The following is a 22,976-nucleotide window of genomic DNA, read 5'->3' as shown; positions in this document are numbered from 1 at the left end:
ATGATAGTAAATCAACTCACCATAACTTAATGCAACGAGAGGGGGTTCTAAAACGATTAGGTAAAGTTAAATCACAATAATTCAACTATCTTTTTCAAGGCTTTTTTCTAATGTGATAGTTTCAAAATAAAATGTTTTAAAAACCACCCTAGGCCGAATATATGAAAAAAGGAAAAGTAAAGACGAAGGGAGAGAGATAGCTAGCATAGTTATATGCAAAAGGAAGAGATAGGGGGATGTCTATATGTTCAAATAAAACCTATAAAAAGAATTACTTAAAGATAATAAAAAAATCTTCCAAAAACAAGAAAAAAATGTGCCAAAATAAATATATTTTTTGTTGACTTTAAAATCCGCGAAATAATTTTGCTGAATAATAAAGAATCGCTGTTTTACAGGACACCTCGCCGGGTAAACCTATAATTAAGATGGATAGGCTGTCGAACTATGGCTTTATATTATGTATTATGACCTTATTGTAAATATGATTTTATCCAGCAAGTCAGAATATACAAAATTTTACATTTTACAAGATAAAAAAACTTAAAAGATAAGCCTAAAAATAGATACTTTTTTGATTTCATAATTTTCATAGCATTACAGACAAACAGACTGAAAAAAAACCGGACAGACAGGCAGTTTGTAATTAGTAATTATAATTTATAAATCAAAGATGTGGCAGTTTTTATTATTGATCGAGGCTAACTTAACACATTAGAAAAGCTTCCAAATTTAATATGTTATGCTTTGAATCATAATAATATTTGAGGTTGATTTTAAGAGTATTATTCTTAAAAAGAAAATGAAATATTTTTTGAACACCCCACAGTAACCTGTCTTACGTTGTAATATGATGAATAATTTTTGAAAACCATGCCAAAAAATGATCAATTTGGGCTTTAGGGATTTTTGGACTTCTTTTTAATTTTCTGAGTCAAAATTTTTAAAGTTTCTAGCTTAACATACCTAAAATAGAAAAAAAACATTATTAGTAAACTAAAAAATCTTTGAAAATTAAAAAAAATCTTTGAACTTAGGGAAGTCGATAATTTAACAGACTTGATCATACAAAAGACAAGAAAAATGAAGAATTTTATAGGGAAGGGAGAGCAAAATATGAGGATATAATATAATAGCATAATAGAGAGGGGAGTGAGAATATATTTATGAATAGATGGATAGATAGATAAATATATAAGGGGATGGATAGATAGATATGAATATATACTCTACAGGTTATACAAAAGAGCATCCGGTCTATGAATGGATGGAGAAATAGATAGATAGACATCAAGATAGATAGATACACACTGGTATATATGGTTTATTTAAGAACGGTTACTTGAAAAAAATTAACAAGAAAAGGAATATTCCAAGTTATTAGGCAAGGATATATCACAAGAAGACAAAATAGTTTTCTTCTGTATCTTTGTTTAAAGTCAGGGAGGGAGGGGACATTGGACTGTTTATTACAATAGTCCCCAAAGTTTTATGATAGAGTTTTCTTATTTATTAGCTTAACAACCTTTAAGACTTTTATTGAATTTTGATTAGTTGGTTCATTTTGTTGTGTCCAAAAGTTTCAACCACTAATTGTATATACAGAAGGAGTAATTTTGTATATCATCGTTTGGGGTGTACATCAATTTATCGGCCATTGTCTTATCCCTTTAGATTCCTGAGTTCCAAGTTATGTTGCGTGACACAGGGTATGAAAAATTCAGAATTTACAAACCCTAGTAAATAATTGACAACAGGTTTAGGTCAATAAAAAAAAGAGGGAATTTCATTCAAGTGCAGGCAGGGGTGGTATATAACCCCCTCCCCCCTTCACCCCAAACGTGCATACCAGCGATCATTATCTTTATATAGTCGTAATCCTTTTAAAGTGTTCTTAAACAAACATAAATGACACGTCAATCTTGGGGTGTTTTACAGTCAGCTTTTAAGCGGTAATCAATGAATTAAATTTACTATTTTACAATCAAGATTCATTCTTTTTTCCATAAAGTAATAGCATGTATGTGTGTGTGTTTCTTTGTTTCTAAAAATCTAATAAATAAGTATCACAAAAATTAAATAAAAATCCCATGATTTGAAGTAGCCTCGCTACCAAAATTGAGTAGTGTATTGAATTCCCAAAATTGCACATAAATCTAAAGTAATTTTTATTACCAAAAAGATTTAAAATTGATAATTAAAGGGCTCAAGAATTTTTTCTCCCAACCAAAAGAATGATTCAATATTTTACCAAATAATTTATTAGGTTTTTTGGTAGTAAAATAAGAATGAGGGATTTGGAAAAAGATTATGTATATTTTTTGTGTAAAGTTTGATATACCGTTGACCGCAGATATGCAAATGTAAATGTTAATATTGATATCATAAAGGAATAAGGTAAAACTTTTTTACATTTTCAAAGACAAATCTTATTAAATATAAGAAAACTTATTCCAAATTATGGTATAATATCGCTATAAACTCAAAGGCTACTTAATTAAGTTTCAGCTTTAAACCTCCTTTTAAAAACTAGGTTATCTAATTTTTTAATTAATTTATTATTGTTTTAAGGTGGTTCAAATTCTAAAATTTCTTACATTTTCAAAAAGAGCTTTTTCTAAGTTAATAATAGTTATTTCTCGTATCGTATTATAAACGGCTTTCCGCGGATATAGAATGCACAATTATAAGATTAAAACTAGTTTTTTTAGCCCCGTGGTGCCGAAGGCACCGGCTAAAAAACTAGTTTTAATCTTATGATTGTACATTTCTATATTCGTAGAAAACTGCATATAATACGATGCTAGACATAGTTTTTTCGTATGGATGAGAACCGGTTCCTATCCACCGGATTCGAATGAATACGAGAAAAAGTTTCATTTCCCGCTATAACAAGTTTATTTAATATGTTAAGTTGTTAACTATTCAAATATTCTTTTGTAAGGATAATTAGTTTGTAAATATAACAGTTATGATATCACACCAACGAGAACAATTATAAAATCATTTTTCGCAGCAAGAAATTAGTAAAATATGGACTTACTAACAATTTATATAGTAGCTATAATTGTAATAAAACATTTATATGATGATTTTCTAAGTTATGATACCAGCACATAGTAATACACTAAAAAGACATTCTTTACTTTAAACTTTTTAGACGAATATTTCAATATTATGATTATATAACGTCCTTTAAAAACATTCTTAAGATACATAAAGTCCTTTTATTATAAAATAAAATACATGTAGTTTGCCGAGCAAACATGAAAATGATTTATTTTCTCAAATTTACTTTTCCTATCAAGTGTAATTTTTCATTTTAGTGTCTCGCTGCTATTCTATAATAATGCCTGTCTCTATGTGACTGTTAAACGTACTTTTAAGCTTACAGCATACATATTCTTTTAGTTTTATCATAATCCTATATTATATAAAGTAGTAAAGTTTTCTGTAACTTAAGATTTCGAAGACCATTGATCCGATTGAGTTCTTCATTTTATGGAAGCTTCACATAGGCCTCGGGATGGTTTTAGAAAATTTTAATTTTTAAATTTAAGTTTTGGGAAGGTTTTGCGCTGTTTTTCCGCCCATCACTTCCCCTTTGAATACTAAGACCCTAGAAGCTAGGAGCACTTCCGCTAGTAGATTCAAAAAGCTTTACAAATAAGCAGTTTTAAGTATAACAAAGAGTTTTAATATTGTTGGTGATGCGCTACTAATTAATAAATATGTCCTTGTTCTCTATACATTCCCAAACTAGAAACTATATAATTATCATTATGTTACTTTTTTTTACCTTTTATAGCAATGTTATTGATTCTCTTCTTTTTTACATACAACAAAATCAATAAGATATACACAGAAAGAATTTTTTTCTTCCTTTAACTTTTTTTCTTCTTATTTGAGTTATGGTTTTAAAAAAAGTGAAAAGTTTATAAAAATTATTGTTTATTTGTTAAAACTAACCGCAAGCTATAAAAATGTGTTTTTTATGTTTGTTTATGTGTGTGTGTGTGTGTGTGTATTTGTGTTCGTGTGTGTGTTTGTTCGTGTTTGCAATTTCTACTCTGAGTACAAAATTTTGCAAACATTTCAAGCATTAAAATTAATTTTCCGTTGGATATGATTAATCTTGTTCATATTAGATAGTAATTAAAGCAAAGGAGGAAAAAATGTTTTCCCGTATATTCTTATTTTTTGTCTGAAATTTTGTAAACAAATGCAAATGGTTACAAGCATATGCAAAATATAAACAAAATCTGGATGGACAGGTTACTTGAATTTAAATTTAAACTAATTAACTGTACTAATATTCAATATCAAATAAACTTAACGTAGGGAAGAACAACTTTTTTACATAATAGATATCTATATTCAAAATATTTACAGTACATGTATTTAAAGTTATTAATAAGTTTTATTATATAAAAGAAGGTGTATCAACTATTTTTTTATAGCTAGCCGGTTCTTTTAGTAAGTAGTAGATGTAAAATTTTTCATAGAATTCAGATATGCAATCGGTTTTTTTTGTAGACCTCTTATTTTTTAAGTAATTTAAGTTTAAAAAAAAAAAAATTAAGTCGATTTTAAGGTACTAAAATGCAACAAAAAAAAGAAAGAAAATGGTCATTATGAACAAAAATAGTAAGATCTTTAATTTGACACCTTACTTTTTCAATTCTGTCAGGTAATTATTGAAAAAATCGATTTTTTTAAACCCACGAGAATAAAAACTTTGAACTTAATTTTATTATTTCACAAATAAAAAAATATGGGTTCATATATACCATTAGAATCAGAAAAATATTACGAATCCATTGTAAGCAAAATTGAAAAAAAAAGTTTACAATATAGTATATAAACTACAATAAAAGGAATTATATGAAAATATCATATTATGTTGTACAGGCAACGTCTTAATTCTTCAATTGAGTATAAAAATGGGAAGGGGGTAAAGAGGGGGTAAAGAGGGGGTAAAAAAGGGAAGACAATAGTGTTGTCTGAACAAAAAAAATAATTGGCCATTTCTGTAATTTTTTAATTTTTTAATTTTTTTCAATTTTGCTTACAATGGATTCGTAATATTTTTCTGATTCTAATGGTATATATGAACCCATGTTTTTTATGTCTGTTTGAGAAAATATTTAGGTCTAAAGTTTTTATTATACCGAGGTTAAAAAAATAGATTTTTTCAATAATTACTCAACAGAATTTTAAAAGTAAGGTGTCAAATTAAAGATCCTACTATTTTTGTTCTTACTGACCATTTTCTTCTTTTATTTTGTTGCGTTTTAGTACCTTAAAACCGACTTAATTATTTTTTTAAAAAACTTAACACAGGTCTCCTTAACAAAACCTTAGATTAAAAAAAATCTCCAAAGAAACGGACAACGGGGCCTTCAAAAAGGGCACAGTGGTGGTTAGAATCCGTTGGAGATTAAATCTTAGCTGCTCCTTCTTGCCAGATATTGCAATTTGAAGTTTTGCTGTAAAAATGTCTAAAATTACAAGAATTCCAAGGATATATGCATACATGAACACCTTGATTCATTAAATAAAAAGGTGAGTTTAACATTTGAGGAGTTTAGATGTCTCTGCGTATGTAAACTCCTCAGTCCCTCCCCATTTAAAAAATTTTAAAACTTAAAAAAAAATATTTTAACAAGAGTAATGAAAAAGGTACAATGTCAAGTTTATAACTTTAAGCTAGAAGCTGTTACCCTGGAACCAGTAGAAAAACCTCAGTTCAAGTTTACATATAGCTAAAGTTAGTTTTTAAAATACTCACAACCCCCTCCCCCCCTTCAACCCAACCCCTTACAGCCCATAAATTTTAGGGGGAAGGGGGCGGGGGAGGGGCAAAGTAATAGTATTATGTTTTACTCAAACCTACTTGAAGTATTGTGAGAAAAATTTATATGTAAGATTCTTAGGCCCCAAGTTTCTGGAAATATTGTTGACTACCCCCATCCCCCCCCCTCCTAATCAAATCTAATAGGAAGGGGGTGAAGGGGCAGAGTTCTTTAGATATCACTAAAGAAATATATAAGCCTTAGTACCTAAACTTTAGAAGGCATCAAAATCTCTTACAAATATTGCTGCAACCAACCCCCTCTATCTGATGGAAATAGTGGCTAGTGGCATAGGTAAATAATATTGTGTATCATTTAGAAACCTCTAGAGATATTCAGGGTTATTATTTTAACTTATATAGGCCCATATTTACTTTTATAAATATCTATTCCAACTACAACCCTAATATTTATTCCAAATACAATTATTTTGCTACATAATCTCCTCCAACCTTTGGACTAATAAAAAAAATATTGTCAACCCATTGCTCCTTCCCCAAACATTGAATAGGTAATACATATAGAGCAATTTGTAAATCTAAAAGCTTTATTCCAAAGTTTGCTCCTTAATGCTTTAGCGGTTCCTGAGTAAAAAACAGGTAGTGAGATTTTATGGAGGGTAGCTTATGAGTGAGGGGGAGGGCAAGCAATAATTTAATATTATTTTTATGGGGGTGGAGGAAATTGTGCAGCAATATAAGGGGGGGGGGGGGGTTTAATGCAACCATCTTGTAATCAGTGAGCAAATTTTGGTAGGTCTATTTTCCTAAATCGAACAAAAAGTTGAAAAAGTAACGGCTAACGGATCAGCCGTTTAGCCGTTTATTAGCTATTTTTACGGCAAATCTGCCATAAATTATGTAGGAATCAATTTTTTGAAACATATTTTTGCTTTAAATCATGTGAAATGATACAAAAAAAAAACATTTTTAGATTTCTAGTACCAGCAACTAGCAACTAGAACCGTTTGAAAACGTTTTGGAGCAGCATAGAGTATTATGTAGGGATAGGTTTTGTGATGACTTCCCTTGAAAATAGTTTTAAAAATGGCTAAACTGCTGAGCCGCCAGCTGTTAGCTGTTACTTTTCCAACTTTTTGTTCAATTTAGGGAAAATAGACCTACTAAGGATTACTCATACAAAATTCCAGATCAAAATTCGAATTCTAAGTGCCATTTGCTCACTGATTATGAGATGGTTGCATTAAACCCCCCCCCCTTTTTCTGGATGGGGTTGGTTGAAGTTGGGGAAAGGTCAGCAATATTTGTTCAAGTATGAAGTAATTATGGACCTACTAAAGTTTAAATCCAAAAGATATTGATATACTTGCTTCTATTACTTAATTGGAGGGGGGGGGGGGGAGGGAGATTGTAAAGCAATGCAGCAAATTTTGTAAAAGTTGCTTTTGACCTACCAAAGCATATCTCAAAGGTTTGCTTTGCTGCTACAATTCTAGCTGTTTCTTAGTAACACAACAGAGTAGTACCCTTTCAACTGCAACCCTCCCCCCTTTCTCTCTTTGCAAAATGTTATGTTTTTGATTTATGAGGGGAGGGGAAGAGGTCAGCAATATATGTAAAAGTGCTTTGGGTCCTACAACAATACAAATCCAAAAGCTTATATATATATCTAATAGTTTTTTAAAACACATTAGAATGATCTTCTGCCAACCCCCCAACCCCCACCCCCTCCATTAGGTTAGGACAAAGGGGAGGGGGGGGGGAGAATGTGGTCAACATAATTTCTACAAACTTTTGGCCTAAAAACCTTACATAAAAATTTTTCCCACTATACTTCAATTAGTTTTTGAGAAACATAATAGCATTACTATGCTTCCCCCCTCCCTCCACCCTAAAGTTTGTAGGTTGTGAGAGTATGGGGGGGGGGGGGGGAACCAATATTACTAAAAGTAACTTGGGCCATATGTAAACTTAAACTGAAGTTTTTTCTTCTGGTTCCAGGGTAACAGCCTTTAGGATAAAGTTGTAAATTGGACAAACCTCTTTAAGCTTAGAGTATTTAATACTCTTATTGAAGTTAAAAACATCATTTATAGTAGTAAAAATTGTTTTGAATGGGGATGTAGTGTGTAGTTTACATATAAAGAGATATCTTAACTCTTCAAATGTTAAACTCACCCTTTTTATTTGATGAATTAAGGTGTTCACTTATGCATATATCCTTGGAATCCTTGCAATTTAAGGCATTTTTACCACAAAACTTCAAATTGCAATATCTGGCAAGAAGGAGCAGCTAAGATTTAATCTCAAACGGATTCTGACCACCACTGTACCCTATTTGAAGGCCCCGTTGTCCGTTTCTTTGGAGATTTTTTTTAATCTAAGGTTTTGTTAAGGAGACCTGTGTTAAATTACTTAAAAAATAAGAGGTCTACAAAAAAACCGATTGCATATTTGAATTCTATGAAAAATTTTACATCTACTACTTACTAAAAGAACCGGCTAGCTATAAAAAAAAAGTTGATACAACTTCTTTTAAAAGTTTTAGTCATTAAAAGACCATTGAATAAAAATAGTTTTCAATTAATAAACATAAACTAATTTTTATCCCATTATATAAAGTATTTTTTTTTGTCAGAAGCTTAAGATTTTGATAACTACTGAACCGATTGAGTTCTTTATTTTAAGGTAGCTTTACATATGTCCAGGGAAGGTTTTGGGCTATTTTTAAAACCCTCTCCTACACCTTCTATTATTCACTATTCGATGGGGGCCCAACCTGAAGTATAAAATATAGCATAACAAATAATTTCAAAACCAAGTTTGATTTATTTATATGCCATTGGCATATTCCTGTATATTGTAAAGAGATAAAACAGGGTTAAGTGCTAACTTTTCAGTAGGGGGGGGGGGGGGAAGAATGTTTTGATTTCGGTGATCAATGGTTTTGGTTATTATTGAATTGTATTTGTCGGTGCTTAATAAGTGGTTGATGCGCAGACTTCAGGGCTCCTACACCCATCCCAGTCAGAAGGTGTCCCATCATTTCAGCACAATTTTGATTGCGAGATCTTTGTCCTAAAGTTCTAACTGTACATGGACCTTATTCTAATTATTTTATAAGTAGTATTTTAGTCTTTAGTTGTAACAAGTTCCAACCCATTAACCTACTTAATGACAACAACAAAAAGACACACTAATAAAAGATGATACTTTTAGCGGAATTAATTGCACATCCCTTTCTTATTCTCGCTTTTATTATCTACCTATTTTATCTATCTCCAAATCTCTTTCATTTTTTAAGTCAACAAATTAAAGTCGCTGGTAATGCAATACAAACAACACTGTTTTGTCACTGCCTTATTTATGTGATTTTGTTGCGCTACTTATAGACATATTTGTGCTTGTTTCTAAACAATCATTGACAGGAGTAAATTTTAAATTTGTGAAACAATTCCAGAATTAGTTCTGCCTTGAAAAAAAACGGTCTTGATTTTACTATCTATCTATATCTTTCTCTTAAATAAAACTGAAATAGTCCAATTTTTTTGCCAAGAAGTTTTTTTTGAGGGGGGATGAATTGAAAAAATTACACATACAAACACAAATCCACCTAAAAACAAACACACAGACACAAGTCGCCATTGCTTTAACCTCTATTCAAGAAATGTTCTAAAAAGACGGGTGAAATTTGATGTTGTCGGGGAGAATTAAGTAACAATTTCTTATATTATAGTCAACACAAGACCGCCCTTCCATGTGTATTCAAGTAACGTATTACTTTTAGAAGTGGGTAATGGTGAGGGGAGGGTGGATGGACACGCCCACCCAGACTATTGGGGCGCCAGAACACCTTTGCTATGCTCTCACCCCCCCCCCCCTCCCCCACAACCCTTAATCCTTAAGAAATGAACTCACACAACCACCGAAGCTAATCCACCCTCAACCCCCCCACCTCATCCCCAAAAACTGACCTTGGTTAAAATGGAGAAAATTTTACTTAGGGGGGAGGGGGGGGGGGAGGATTGAAATATAAATATACATCTATACTTAGAGGGTGAGAAATCTTTTAAAGGTAAAGAAAATCATTAGCAAAAATTAATCTTATTTTTGATCACAAAAGTATTTATTGCGGGATGCCTTTAAGTCAATTGATTATAATTCTTTTGGGGTAGATGTTTATTTATGAACAAAATTAAATTAAGGCTTAAATAAAACACACACGTAAACATCCCCCTCCCCCCCCCCATTTTCGCGAACATATTCTTAGTCCTAGACTATAAATAATGTTTTAGGCAAAAATTATAATCATTTTTGACAGAGAATGGCTCCAGCGAATTTTGCGGTGGTTGTCTCGCGGATTTTTTTTTGCAAATAACTTCAGATTAGCAAACTAGTTTTCTTTATCTTTCTTATTTTGGGAGCGTAGCTACTCTAGAACGTTGCATGTCCATCTGTGTGTCCGTTGGCTTATTCTGAAATGCTCATGGATATAATTATCATTGTTATCATTAAAGCTATCTGAGATTATTTTTTGATGGTTTAAAATCTTAATAGAAAATAAAAGAATACCTTATATGTTCCAAAACAAACGGTTAAAGTGTTATAAGTATTAATTTGTTTATCAAAATGTTATTATTTAAGTAATTGAAAACATTAATATGTAATATACCAGTAAAATAAACGTTTATTCTATCATACAGATAATCTTATGTACCAAGGGATTAAAAACTACAAACACATATTTAAAAGCCTAATCCGAAAAACCATATAGGATGTAATGTTTATTTTTTTATTATATCTACTGTCAATTTACTGAAATTTTCTATAATTTATAATCATATCGAACCAAAGAGGCTTTATATTTGGCTATTTCATGGCATTTATACTTAACTTAGGTATCTTAAGAAAACTAAAATAGACTGTTCAAGAAACAAACAATTTAAACAACGAGTTTAATTTTTTTAGCGTACACCCTTAAATTTTGAAATAAGTAAATTTGCAGTATGGCCACTGAATAATATTGAAACAAAAAGACCAACAATATTTATGTTGATACATCTAGATATTAGTTCACATCCAAAATTTCTCACACGTAAATCAGCCCAAAACTTTTGATAATTCATCAAGCATTAGAAGAATACGTTAAGCAAATACAAGTAACTGGACAAAGTGTCTCAAAAATCAGCCATGTGACGTCATAAAAATGAGGGAGATGAGAGGAGAAGTGGGAAAGAAAACCCCTTAACAAGTGTTGCAAATATATTTTTGCAACGTTGCAAAAAGTACCAACACAAGAGATGGATAATTCCTCATATTTATGACGTCACGTGGCTGATTTTTTGAGACACTTTGTCTAGTTACAAATACAACAATAAATGCTAGTATACCAAAAAAATTCCTGTTTTTTTATTGAAAAGAAACAAAAAAATGTCTGAATAAGAGTAAGAATAAAATTATGAATGTTTAAGGTTTCAAAAGTTTTGTTCAATGATAAGGCCTACATATATGGGTATTAGGATTAATATATATAATATATAGCTCATATATATCATATAGTTTAGATGATATCTTTTTCTAATCACTTTAGCCCCTGAGATAAATGCTAGTAAACAACTTTTATATGGGACTTTTAACTCTAAAAAATCCACAATGTTAAATAAAATTTAGAAGTTTTTTTTACAGTAAAAAAAATCTACAAAAATGCAAAACATCAAAATAAACAAAACTTGTATGAAAAAAATAAACAGTCATATTTTTATTATTCTAAAACCAACATAAAATTTCTTTAATAAAATAAAAACTAAAAAGCCTTTTTTTACTTTTTACCCTTGTCATGTTTATAAAAATGAGTTGGGCTTTTGTAAATGCCAGGAAAAGGTTAAATATTTATTTTTTATTGAATTGTAATGTTTTCATTTTTTTTAGTATTTGCCTTTTTACCCCTTCACCTCGAGTATAGACTTTGTAATTATATAAAAATATATCAAATATATTATTAAATCTAAAAGTAAATTATTTAACACTGGGTTAGGTACTTTTTAATTAGGCCTTTATTTTTCATATTTTTTTGACTGTTTATATATTTGACTTTGAACTGAAACTTCCGTAATCCAGATTTGTAATCAAAATATTGAATCAAGTGGATTTAGCTATCAACGCCGTCGCGCAGATGAAAGTAAAACATGCTATAACGTTGCATTTGAGCAAAAATAGCAAAGCTAATATAAAAGGTACATAACAGTAATTTTTCGCCAGTCAAAAAGGCCTTTTTTTATATAGAATTAGAGCATCTTACATCAAAATTTAAGGCAGAAATCTTAAAACCCTGTTTTTGACTATTGAAAAAGCTGTAGGAAAAACACTACATGAATTTCAGAAAAGAGGGGCAGGTAGTCGAACCCAGAACCCACATGATTGTTCCTGACACTTTGACAGAACCATGTTCCTATCTTACACGATAATTATCCTTTCATACACATAAACACACAGACACACACATACCCACACACAGACACACATACACACACAAACTCATGTGAGTATAACGCCATACAAAGTAGTAACTGCCTTTTTTGGCAGCCTAAACTGTTTACATGTTCAATGTACAACAATACTAAATTTGTTTTGTTTTTTTACGTTTTAACTCAAACTTTAAGGCCTTGTTTTTTAATTTAATAAAGGAAAATTATGTCCATACGTAGCGCAGCAATATCAACAATGTTCAATGTTAAAACAAACTCACCCAACTAAAAGAGTAGCTTCGCTACTAAAAATTATAGAAATAAAATAATTTTCTACAAATACGGAACTGCAATAAAAAACTTAGATAGATTAAATTTCTCAAAACCATAGCATCCCATATGGTATAATGAATTAAAAAATAATCTCCCAAAATGCATCTTCTCCAATATATTTTCTCCAAATATTTATGCATCTTTCTACTAATCATATAGAATTCAAAAAAAATTTATAATTCGTATCAGAACCGCATTTTGCCCCTTCCCTAATTTTTATCTACCTTAACTGAAAGATCTTATTAAGACTTAATAATTTTGTTAAATTAAAGGGTTTGATATATAATTTAGTATATAAAAACATGCCAATATGCGTTGTGGTTATAAAAATCAGAAATATATACATCATTATAGTTGTAATAATTCATAAATTTCAATAAAAAGTTAAATTTCGTTCCCATTGCAATGAAATGATGGATGGATAAACTTTATCGATTAGACCACTATAACTTTTCCATATGATAATTCATTTTGAAATTTCCAAGGCACAATAAAAAAAAATGTCCTTTAACCTATTCTTAAAAAAGGTATGTAATTAATTTTTTCTAGAAAGGATATACACAAGTTTTAGTGCAGTATGCTTTAATTACCCCCTAGCTGAAAACTACCTAATTAATTATTGAAAGAAAAAAAGGGCTATTAGTCAAATAAGACACTGATAGGTATAGATATGTATTCTGCTTTTTATAAAATTTAATTCAACTTATCTAAACTCTGAAGCAATATCTAATGTAATCCTTTTGTAAGTTTAATCTTTTTGGTGTTTTATATTGTCAGAGATTTTCTGCATTTCATTTTTTAGAATGATTGTCTGCCATCCATGTGAAAAAGGATATTTGCTTTGTTAAAATGTGTAAAATAAATCAAAAACTTCATAAAAAGAATTTTTTCATAAAAAAATTAAAAATTAAATACATCAAGCTTAAGATATTATAACCATGTGTATGTTTGTCGCATAAGATTTTTAAGCCAATCAAATAAGAATAAAGAAAAAAAATATGATAAAAACGCTTTCACCCCGAGCGTATACAAGAAAAAAAGAAAACCAAAAAATTTGACAAAACGTCGCTTCGCTTTTTAGACGACTGGTGTATATACTGTTAAGTCTAACATATAGGCCTAAAGAGTATGTAAAGCAAAGTATTAAAATCAAAAGAATTAAAATGTGCAATATACATAACTTTTTTTTATAATAATATAAGAAAGATTTTAAATAAAGTCCTTTGACAATTTTCAAGCTCTTCTTAGAATTGCTTATTAAAGTGTTTTAATTAATTTTGAATGTCTTATTTTGATATAATTACAGCAAAATTGAACTGATTATTTTCGTAATTTATCTACCTTATTTTTTGTACTTTGACTGGTGCTTGACTGACTAGATAGTTGGTTCTTTTTTAATCAAGGATTTTATACTTAATGTTAATAGATTAATATATTAAATAATACTATTACCTATTTATATCATATTACTATTTTGTTAGCTCAAAACTTTGGGTACTTTTATTAAGTTTTGATTGGTTGGTTCAAAACTATTCGTATATTAGTTGATTGCAACCAATAGTTTTAATCTAGTGAAGGGTAATTTTTTTATCATAATTGTGAATGTTTATGATTTTTTCTCCTATTGTCTTATCCCTTAAGATACCTGAAATCAAATAATCCATTCTTTTTATTCTTATTGCAGGTATTATCAAGTAATCTACTAATTTCCCAACCGCCAAGGCAGCAGTCCTTGGCGGCTTTGGTCGTTCCTTGCGCCGTCGTTCGCTTGGCTGCGCGTGATTTATGACTGCTACGGCCGCAAAAAATGACAACCTAAAGTTGACTGAAAAAGATTTAGATCATTAATATCTTATCTTTAGATAGTAATACATCATCACATGGCCAGGGTTTTTTTTCTCCGTGGTAGCGCAGCTACTCGGTAATTAATCTTTTTGTTTGTAATCATTTTCAATGTAAAAACTACTAGTCCTTTTTTATTCCTAACAGCAAGGCCATTCTATAGTTAGTCATTTACTTTATAATATTGTTCTTGAAGATTGACTAATAAGAAACATCGCTAGCTTTTTCAATATCTTAAATTTCTTTAAGATATCAAATATCCATTTATGTTTATATTTATTTAATGTTTTTTTTATCATTAAAAAAAATAAAAAGATTGCATAGCTTGAAGTGTTTAAACAGCATGAAAACGGAAGAAGTTGAATTATTTGATTTTTATAAGCGCTTTATGCATTTTTGAAGAATTCATAACATTGATTTAATGCTCATTAGTTAACGTAAACCAATAAAATGGCATATTAAAAAATTACAACAGTTTTTGTAGCGATAATATAGATACATTTTGGTAGATATAGATTTTAGCAGTAAAGCTTCAGCAAAAGGGACTTTAAATATACCAAATATAATCAAAGAGGTAAGAACCCAAAAGTGCGGTCCTGCCGACTTTTGACACTACTGATAGTGCATGCATTTTTCTGACCTAAAAAACTGAAATTGATGCTTTTTCGACAGCGACAACAATCGGTGCATCTGTTATTCTATGTCTCCCCTCAATTTTATTTCCATTTGTAAACAAGATAATTTATTTTTATTCTTTTTAAGAAATGACAAAAAAGTACACAAAGGAACGTCGTTCCAGCATAGCCTAGCCTCGGATATATGTGCACCTGACACAACAGCAACAGGAATAATTTTTAACGTCTTTAGTTATGGCGTGCCGAGAATTGAACATATTATCTTTCAGAGAACTAGCAAATGCGCTACTTGTTACGTCGTCACAGTCACAGGTTAAACGGGATAGGTTAATAGAAGATAAAACAATTGTTCATACCTGTGTCTGAGTGATACCAAGACTTGCAGCGAGCTCCGCCCGCTCTGGGAGTGCCAGGTACTGTGTCCGCTGGAACCTAAGCAGATACAAATATGTTATTGTTACAGGAATCCCTGCAGTTAGAACTTTGTATGCAGCTGACTGACCACTGATGATTGATGTAAAGATGAAGCTAATATTTAAGAAATAAATAGCTGCAAGTGTGACTGGATCAAATAATTGAAATATATAGCCCTTTTTTTCCTATTTTTTTTATTTGATTTTATATTATTTATAGAAAAAGGGAGTGTATATTGTCAAAAAGAAAATGATTGTGGTCAAAAATTGCTTTGATTATTTTACCTGCGTTCAAGCTGTTGAATCTGTAGACTGGAGTAAATGGAGCGGGGCTTCCGAATCTTCTTGCCCTTACCATTCACTCGGGTTATTAGTTCACCATGTTCTACTACACTGTCTAAATAGATACAAACATGGAGTTAGTATGATAGATAGATAGACATATGGATAGATATAGATAGATAGATAGGTAAAAATATCAATTTATTACCAAAAAAAATGATAAATAATGCAAATGACTTTTTAAATTAAATCAAAATTTGCATAAACTTAAAAATTATGCAAGAAAAAATACTTCCAGTAAAGTTTATAAGTATCTTGTTTAACAAACTAATATTTCTACCCAACACTTTAGGTGCAGAAAAAATTGGTCCTATTTTGCATTGGGTTGCAAAAAAAATAATTTTTTTTTTTTTTGCAAAATATAAAATACTTTTTAAGACTTCATACTTAAGAAATGTTTCTTTTTTAGAATATTTAATTTTTTCTAAAATTTTGACTATTTACGATTTAATATTTAAGTAATGCCATAAATAATTTCAAAAAGCAGCATAAAAAAAAACATTTTCGAACGGACGGACGGATGGCGATGAAATAAAATCTTGGTAAAAAATGTTTACGCATAGAAAAATAATTGCGGCATAAATCAGCTAAAATGCGCACGGATTCTCATTATCTATCTATCTTGCTATCTTTCTATCTTATCTTGCTAATCTTGTTAGCTAAAACAATGGAACCAAACAACCACAAAAAGAACACTTAAAGCAGATGAAATGATATACAAAAACTTCGGCTTCAGACGGCGGAGGGGTTAATTATTTCTTAATGTTTTATTTACATAACCCCGCGGCTTTTCAGCCATTTCTGCTCAATTTTATGCTTTCTTTAACAGAATATAACTTTTTAAATCTCAGAGATATAAATTATGATAAGATTGTTGAGAGCAGGGGAGTGGGCAAAGGCTGCTAATGATTAATTTCATGGGTCTCAACAAAGTCATTACCTTTAATTATCATTAAAAATTGTTTAGTGATTTTGCTTTCAATATTAGCCTCTAGGCTTTTGATCTTTCTATCTTTCATTTAGATGTTTAAAATCCAAAGATTTTGATTTTTTCATTAAAAAGAAGCTATTCATATGAATTATAGTCTGAAAGTTTTGATATCTTTCTTGAGAATTATAAATTTTTTGTTGCAAAATAAACATATACTAAATTTGGATGTTTGTTTGTCTGTCTTTATGTTTGTCTGTTTGGTTGTATTTATGTGTATATATATAACTTCACATAGCCATAAAAAGATCATAAAGTTAAATCTATTTTGTTATTGGCTGGCAGGATCCAATGAAAATTCAGCATTCTTATGGACCAAACTTAGCCATTATAATCCCCTCTTCTCTACTCTCTCTCATATAAGTATGAGCATCTATTTAAACACTCCCCTTTTATGTTAACTCTCTATATATCCATCTTTCTCTCTATCTCTTTTTATGCTCATTTCAGCCAAGTTGAATAATAAATTTCTTTTTTTCTCCCTTTCAATTTTGGCAGACTAACTCCCCCCCCCCCTTCTCCCTACTGTTTTTATACATCTATTCTATATGTTTGGTTATATGTATATGTTTGTATTTGTTCCTTGAAAAAGTGGGCGGGGTTTCAGACTATTTAAACTGTTCTAAAAATTCATTAGGATGGAGGTTTACAAAATGGTTCATAGGCAACTTAAAAAGCTTTATAATATTTGTCTAAGTTCTTCAAAATTTTGGATTTAAAAATGCTTTAGATGCAAAATAGATTAATATTGAGTTATGACTTTGAAGGACTTAGTTTTTAGTTCACTTAACAATTTTAAGGATACACAAACAGAACATTTATAGAATATTGAATTTTATTTAAAAGTCTTTAAAGATCTGGTCTTAAAAATGCAGAATTCCTTGAATTTTGAATGAAACATGTCGATATTTAATTCCACCTTTTTTTTTACTCATTACAATTCTCACAATTAAATGATATTTAACACGACTCTAAATGCAATGTCCAGAGGCAGGAGTAGAGTCAACATTTTAAGATTTTTCATTTCAATAAACATGAAGTTTTTTAGTAAGTTGCTCAGCAATAACAAGATATAACATTTTTGATTAAAAATGAACATTAAAACATAACTTTTAGGGTTAAGTCAATTAACTAATATAAAAAAAGTCTTTGTCATTAAAAAGGTTTAGACATTCTATTACTAATAAGTCAAAAAGGAGAAAAAAGATAGACAAAAAGATAGAAAGATAGCCAATAACAAGATGGACAGATAGAAATTATGTATATCTAAATTTCACATGAAGTACAAGAAGAAAAATTAATATTACAGTTTCTGCAATAAAAATATAAAACAGAAAAAATGTTTTCAGATTTCAAGAGCAAAGCTGTTCTATAATTTATCCATTTAGAAGCAAACATATTTTTTTTAATGTAAAAAATACAAGCACACTTTTTTGTGATAAAATATTGAAAATACTAAATGATAATTTGCATTGATTTATATTATTATTGGTCCGATACACGCAATCAAAAACTTTTGGAAAATCCGTCAAAATTGAAAGTTTTTATTCCTTGATACTTTAGATAATTTTAAAGGCTATAAAGCTGAATTTATTGGCGACAAAAGTATAATTCTTAATTAAATAAGTGGGAGGTGTTATTTAAGGAATTTATAATACCATAAAAAAGAACAAATTAATATACCTAACATGTTAAATTAAAAACAATAAGATTAATCCCCTCCCACTTGAAATTTATATTAAAGTCAATAAATATTAGTATACATTAATTTTTTAAATGAAAACAAAATTAAAATTAAGAATTTGGGGGGGGGGGGGGGGGGAGGGGATTCCAGAGGCGGCGGCGTAAACAAAAAGGCCGAATTATTGATGTGTCTATGAATATGGGTTGTGGCAATTTTGTAGCAATTAAAACAAATAGTCAATAAATAACTTATTTACTGCGATTTTTTCGATAAAAAGCATATTACTAAATGATGAAATATTTATTAATTTATTAAAATGTTTATTTTTTACTTTGCTCGTTGATTGCCACAACCTTGGTAAAATCGGCAAATGAGATGAATATAAAAGAAGTAATTGACTGTCATTCTTTCTCATTTATACTAGGGCAATAGAGAACAATATTCTAATAATCAATTAGTAAAAAAGGACAAACAATGATTGAAGGATTTAATACCTTGATCAAAAAAAGCAGAAGGCGAAAACCCAAAGTTTGTTTTTTTAAATATTATTTTAGTAACTTACAAAGGTTAAATTTATTTTATGAAATTTTTTCACTTTCCATAACTAAATAGTAAATAGACTACAAGTGGTTTATTGGAGGGGGACGGGGGGAGTACATTAACCACCAAAGTGGCACCCCACTGGTTTTGTAGGGTTAATCCTTGATAGAAAAATTAAAAAGGGTTAACTAAATAACTTTTGACCTAACCGCCGCCCCGCGCGGATTATATTTTATTTTTCAACTTCTTTTGTTACCTTTTATCATTCTTTTATAATAAAATTTTATCAAATTAAGTAAATGTTGACGTCACAACAATAAAGACCAATATAATACCAATAAAAATTAGGTTGAAATATTCGAAATTGATGAAATATTAACCAGAAGACATAAAGATCCTTTGATATTTCAATTTTTATCTAAAAATTCACAAAAATTTGTTTCAGCAAAGGAATAAAAAGTAAAAAAGTACACACTCACATATTCGGGTGGGGATATGTTTTATTAAAAACAATTGATAGAACAGCCAAATATTTTTTTGTAAATTGGAATAAATCTTAAAAAATTAGTTTTAGCAGATTTCTGTACTTAATTTTACAAAAAAAAGATTTTAATATAGATTTAATATTTTAAATAAATCTAAATTTTTAAATTAACGTTTTCTTATTTATTGGCTGAGCAACTTTGGGGACATCTATTGAATTATTGTTAGTCTGTTCATTAAGTTTAGATTCCAAACGTTTCAACTAATAATTGTAATCTATAGAATGGGTAATTTTGTGTATAATCATTGAGGATTTACATCAATTTATCGGCCATTGTCTTATCCCCCTCCCTGGACACATGCACACAAAAATTCACGTATATTCCAGAATTCCTAGAAAACACGAAATTCATGAAAACATGAACAAAATGCAAAATTTGAAACATGGCACTCCTCTCTCGCGAGAGAGAGAGGGAGTGAGAATGAGAGAGATAAACGAAAGAGAGGGAGATACTATTGCTGCTTCTTTATACCTATAACTCCCTCTCTATACATCAATGCACTCTCCAAACATAACATACTCCCTCACCTACCATCTCCCTCACTCCCTGACTACATCTCCCTCCTCCCTCGCACCAAGCACACATATACGTGTGAAAATAATGGCACAAATTTACAAAACATTGCAAACTGAAATCACGGATTGGCAAAAGCGCTTGCTTTGCATGGTTCCTTCAAAAGCAAAAAAATGGTTTCAGAAAAAATCTGTGTTTGTGTGAGCTTCGGTGTTTAGGGCGGAAATGATAAAGAAAAAAATGATCAAGAAAAATCCACCAAAGACATTTTTAAAAAATCTACAAATAATCAACAAAATTTCTATAGAAATTGAATAAAAATAGCAAAACGAATAGTATATTGATTTAAATACTATGTATAAATTTAACAAAAATAATGTAAGTTTTGAAAATTAAGAAACATTTTTATTAAAGTTGTTTTTAAGTACACCTGTAAAACTGATCCACATATGCTTTTAAGTTTATCTACAATCTTTAAGTTGATGTTCATTATTCATACTTCAATGAACTTATACACAAGTTTTTAAATTTTATTTCTTAAAGTCAAATGCTATTTAAAATGTAAAAAATAAACTAATTTCTTAATTTGTAGGTATATAGTTTAGATACAAAAAATAATTATAATCCTGACTTAAATTTTCTGTTCTATATATTTTATTCTTACACAATTTAAGCAAAAAAATACTTAAATATTTTCGAATGAATAACTCAATAATGAAAACAAATGTTTTTTTTTTAATTTTAAGAATGACCTATATTGATATAGATTTATCATTTTGATAATAATAAAATAATTAAAATTTTACTTAATTTAAATGTTGCTATTTTATGATATTATTTTTCTTGACAATTATTTTTAAATTTTCTTTGAAGTTTTATAGTTCAACCAAGATAGCAAATGAGATAGATATTTTAGATAACCAAAAATCCGGAAAATATTGATCGAGAAAGAAATTAAAGCAAAATGTTTTGTTTGAAAATATAGATATAAAATAAGTTAGAAAATGTCACTTACCCTCTCTAGGTCCGGGTGATTGGCTGCCTGGATACCCAATTGGCGGGTAGCCGGAATAATTTTGTCCGGGCATGGGTGGGAAGGGATAGCCCGGGTACCCCCGGTTTAAGCCATCATGACCCCCAGAGGAATTATTGTACAAGCTTCTGGGCGAGATATCCGGTCAAGATGGCTGACGTTTACTATTTAATACAGAGTAGAGGCGCTCCATGCAACATTTTAGTTAAACTTAAAAATACAAACTTTTACTATTTTAGACTTAGAGAAAGATTTTAAATAAAATTTCCATAAGTTTTAAAATAATGAATATAAAAACGCAATAAACACTGATTAGCAATTCTTAATTTATGCCAAAACTTTATTTGTATTTCTTATGACATACATACAATTTCTGTACGTAGTTTTAAGTATATTTTTACATAAGTATAATTAGTTTTATATTCATGAAAGAATTTTTTCTGATAAAGTTTAAAAGTTTCCTATAAGATGAATATAGTCTTAAAAGTTTTGGAATTTTTTTTTACAAATTTTCTGACGAATTATTAATTTATGTCTTTTATTTTGATATGGTTTTTTTTATACTTATTTTTTGAAGTCTATGATGTACAATGTACATTAAATTTTTTTCTCAAATTTTGTAAATGCTAATTTTCATTTAGCATTTTCGCCTGCCAAAAATAATTGTTAGCACAAGGCACAAAATTCGCTGTTATTATCATTAACAAAGATTTTTAATTGTTGGTAAAGTTTAAGGCGATAAGATTTTTTTCGTCCTTTAGAATAAAAAAACTTTTAAGACGATGAATAAAAATGTCCAACCGCCGCGGGCCGGATATCTTTCCTGTAAGGGCCGTAGCCCGGAATTCCGCCTTGCTGCTGCAGCTCCATCAGGCTCTTCACCTGGTCGGACTCGTTATCGCTGCCGCCCCCGCCGTTACCGCCGCCCTGGTTCCCGGAGCCGTACGGAGCTCCGGGCAAATCGTTGAAGTTTAACGTGATGGTGGCTTTTTGTCACTGGTCAGAAAAAATTTGTCACTTTTGGTCGCTTTTTTGACACTTTTTTTCTTCCTTCCTTGTTTGCTGTTATCTGCTTATCATTTTATATGTTTTTTTTTATAATCAAAACACTTTCTTTATAAAAATCACTTTATTTTGTTTACATAAAAGCACTGGATTTATGTTATTGATACATAATGTTATACATATATGACATATGAAGCACTAATATTAAAATTTCTGTGCACGTCGTGTGTGTGTGTGTGTATATTATATAAATATGTAGCTCACTCACTCTTAGTACAACACTACTAAACTGTCTTTGCAACTTTTTCATTCGACACACACACACACACACGCACACACCACCAAATCGAGAGCGCCGTTGTTCTTCTCTTCCATACAAAGTAGTACACACAGGTGTTACGACCTTCCCTTTTTGCTACCCCCCAATAATACCCACCCTCCTAGCTGCCATACCCCCGTCCTCTTTTCTCCCAAATCCGATTGGCGCTAAAACTTGCCGCCACGCACTGTCATTGGTCGGATTGAATGAACCAGCGACCTGTAGCAAAAGGATCGGAGCAATTATAAACGGCGGCGGCAAGTTTCTGGCCAATAGCAGCGCGTTTTACAACAGGTTTCTATCCGGTCATTTGATTTCTCGTGTGTCTATCTCTTTCTATTTCTATCTTTCTTAATTTTGAAAAGAAACGAACATCTTGGATTTAACCATTTGAAATCAGCTTCCAAAATGACCAATCAAAAGAGATTAATCCTATAATATAAAGTAGTAAACTTTTTTGAGGATAAAAATCTCGGAAACCGGAAGTCCGAAATAATTATACTTT

At 30.2% G+C, this 22,976-nt stretch overlaps 1 protein-coding gene across 1 annotated transcript in view; it reads right to left on the bottom strand.

The window, feature by feature from the left end:
• Positions 1-22,451, bottom strand: part of LOC145326041 (uncharacterized) — a 94,604-nt gene extending 72,153 nt beyond the window's left edge. Inside the window, exons 1-4 of the mRNA XM_080169136.1 lie at positions 21,973-22,451; positions 21,130-21,274; positions 15,788-15,899; positions 15,446-15,521 (exon numbers count right to left, since the gene is read on the bottom strand). Of these exons, the coding sequence (XP_080025262.1) occupies positions 15,446-15,521; positions 15,788-15,899; positions 21,130-21,274; positions 21,973-22,017 (378 nt within the window). The 5' untranslated portion in view covers positions 22,018-22,451. The remainder of the gene's footprint in view (positions 1-15,445; positions 15,522-15,787; positions 15,900-21,129; positions 21,275-21,972) is intronic.
• Between the last annotated feature and the right edge of the window lie 525 nt (positions 22,452-22,976).

The sequence above is a fragment of the Acartia tonsa genome, chromosome 8, assembly GCF_053477335.1.
Source record: "Acartia tonsa isolate MP-2025a chromosome 8, ASM5347733v1, whole genome shotgun sequence".
Lineage (NCBI taxonomy): Eukaryota > Metazoa > Arthropoda > Copepoda > Calanoida > Acartiidae > Acartia > Acartia tonsa.
This window is presented reverse-complemented; position numbering and strand designations above follow the sequence as displayed.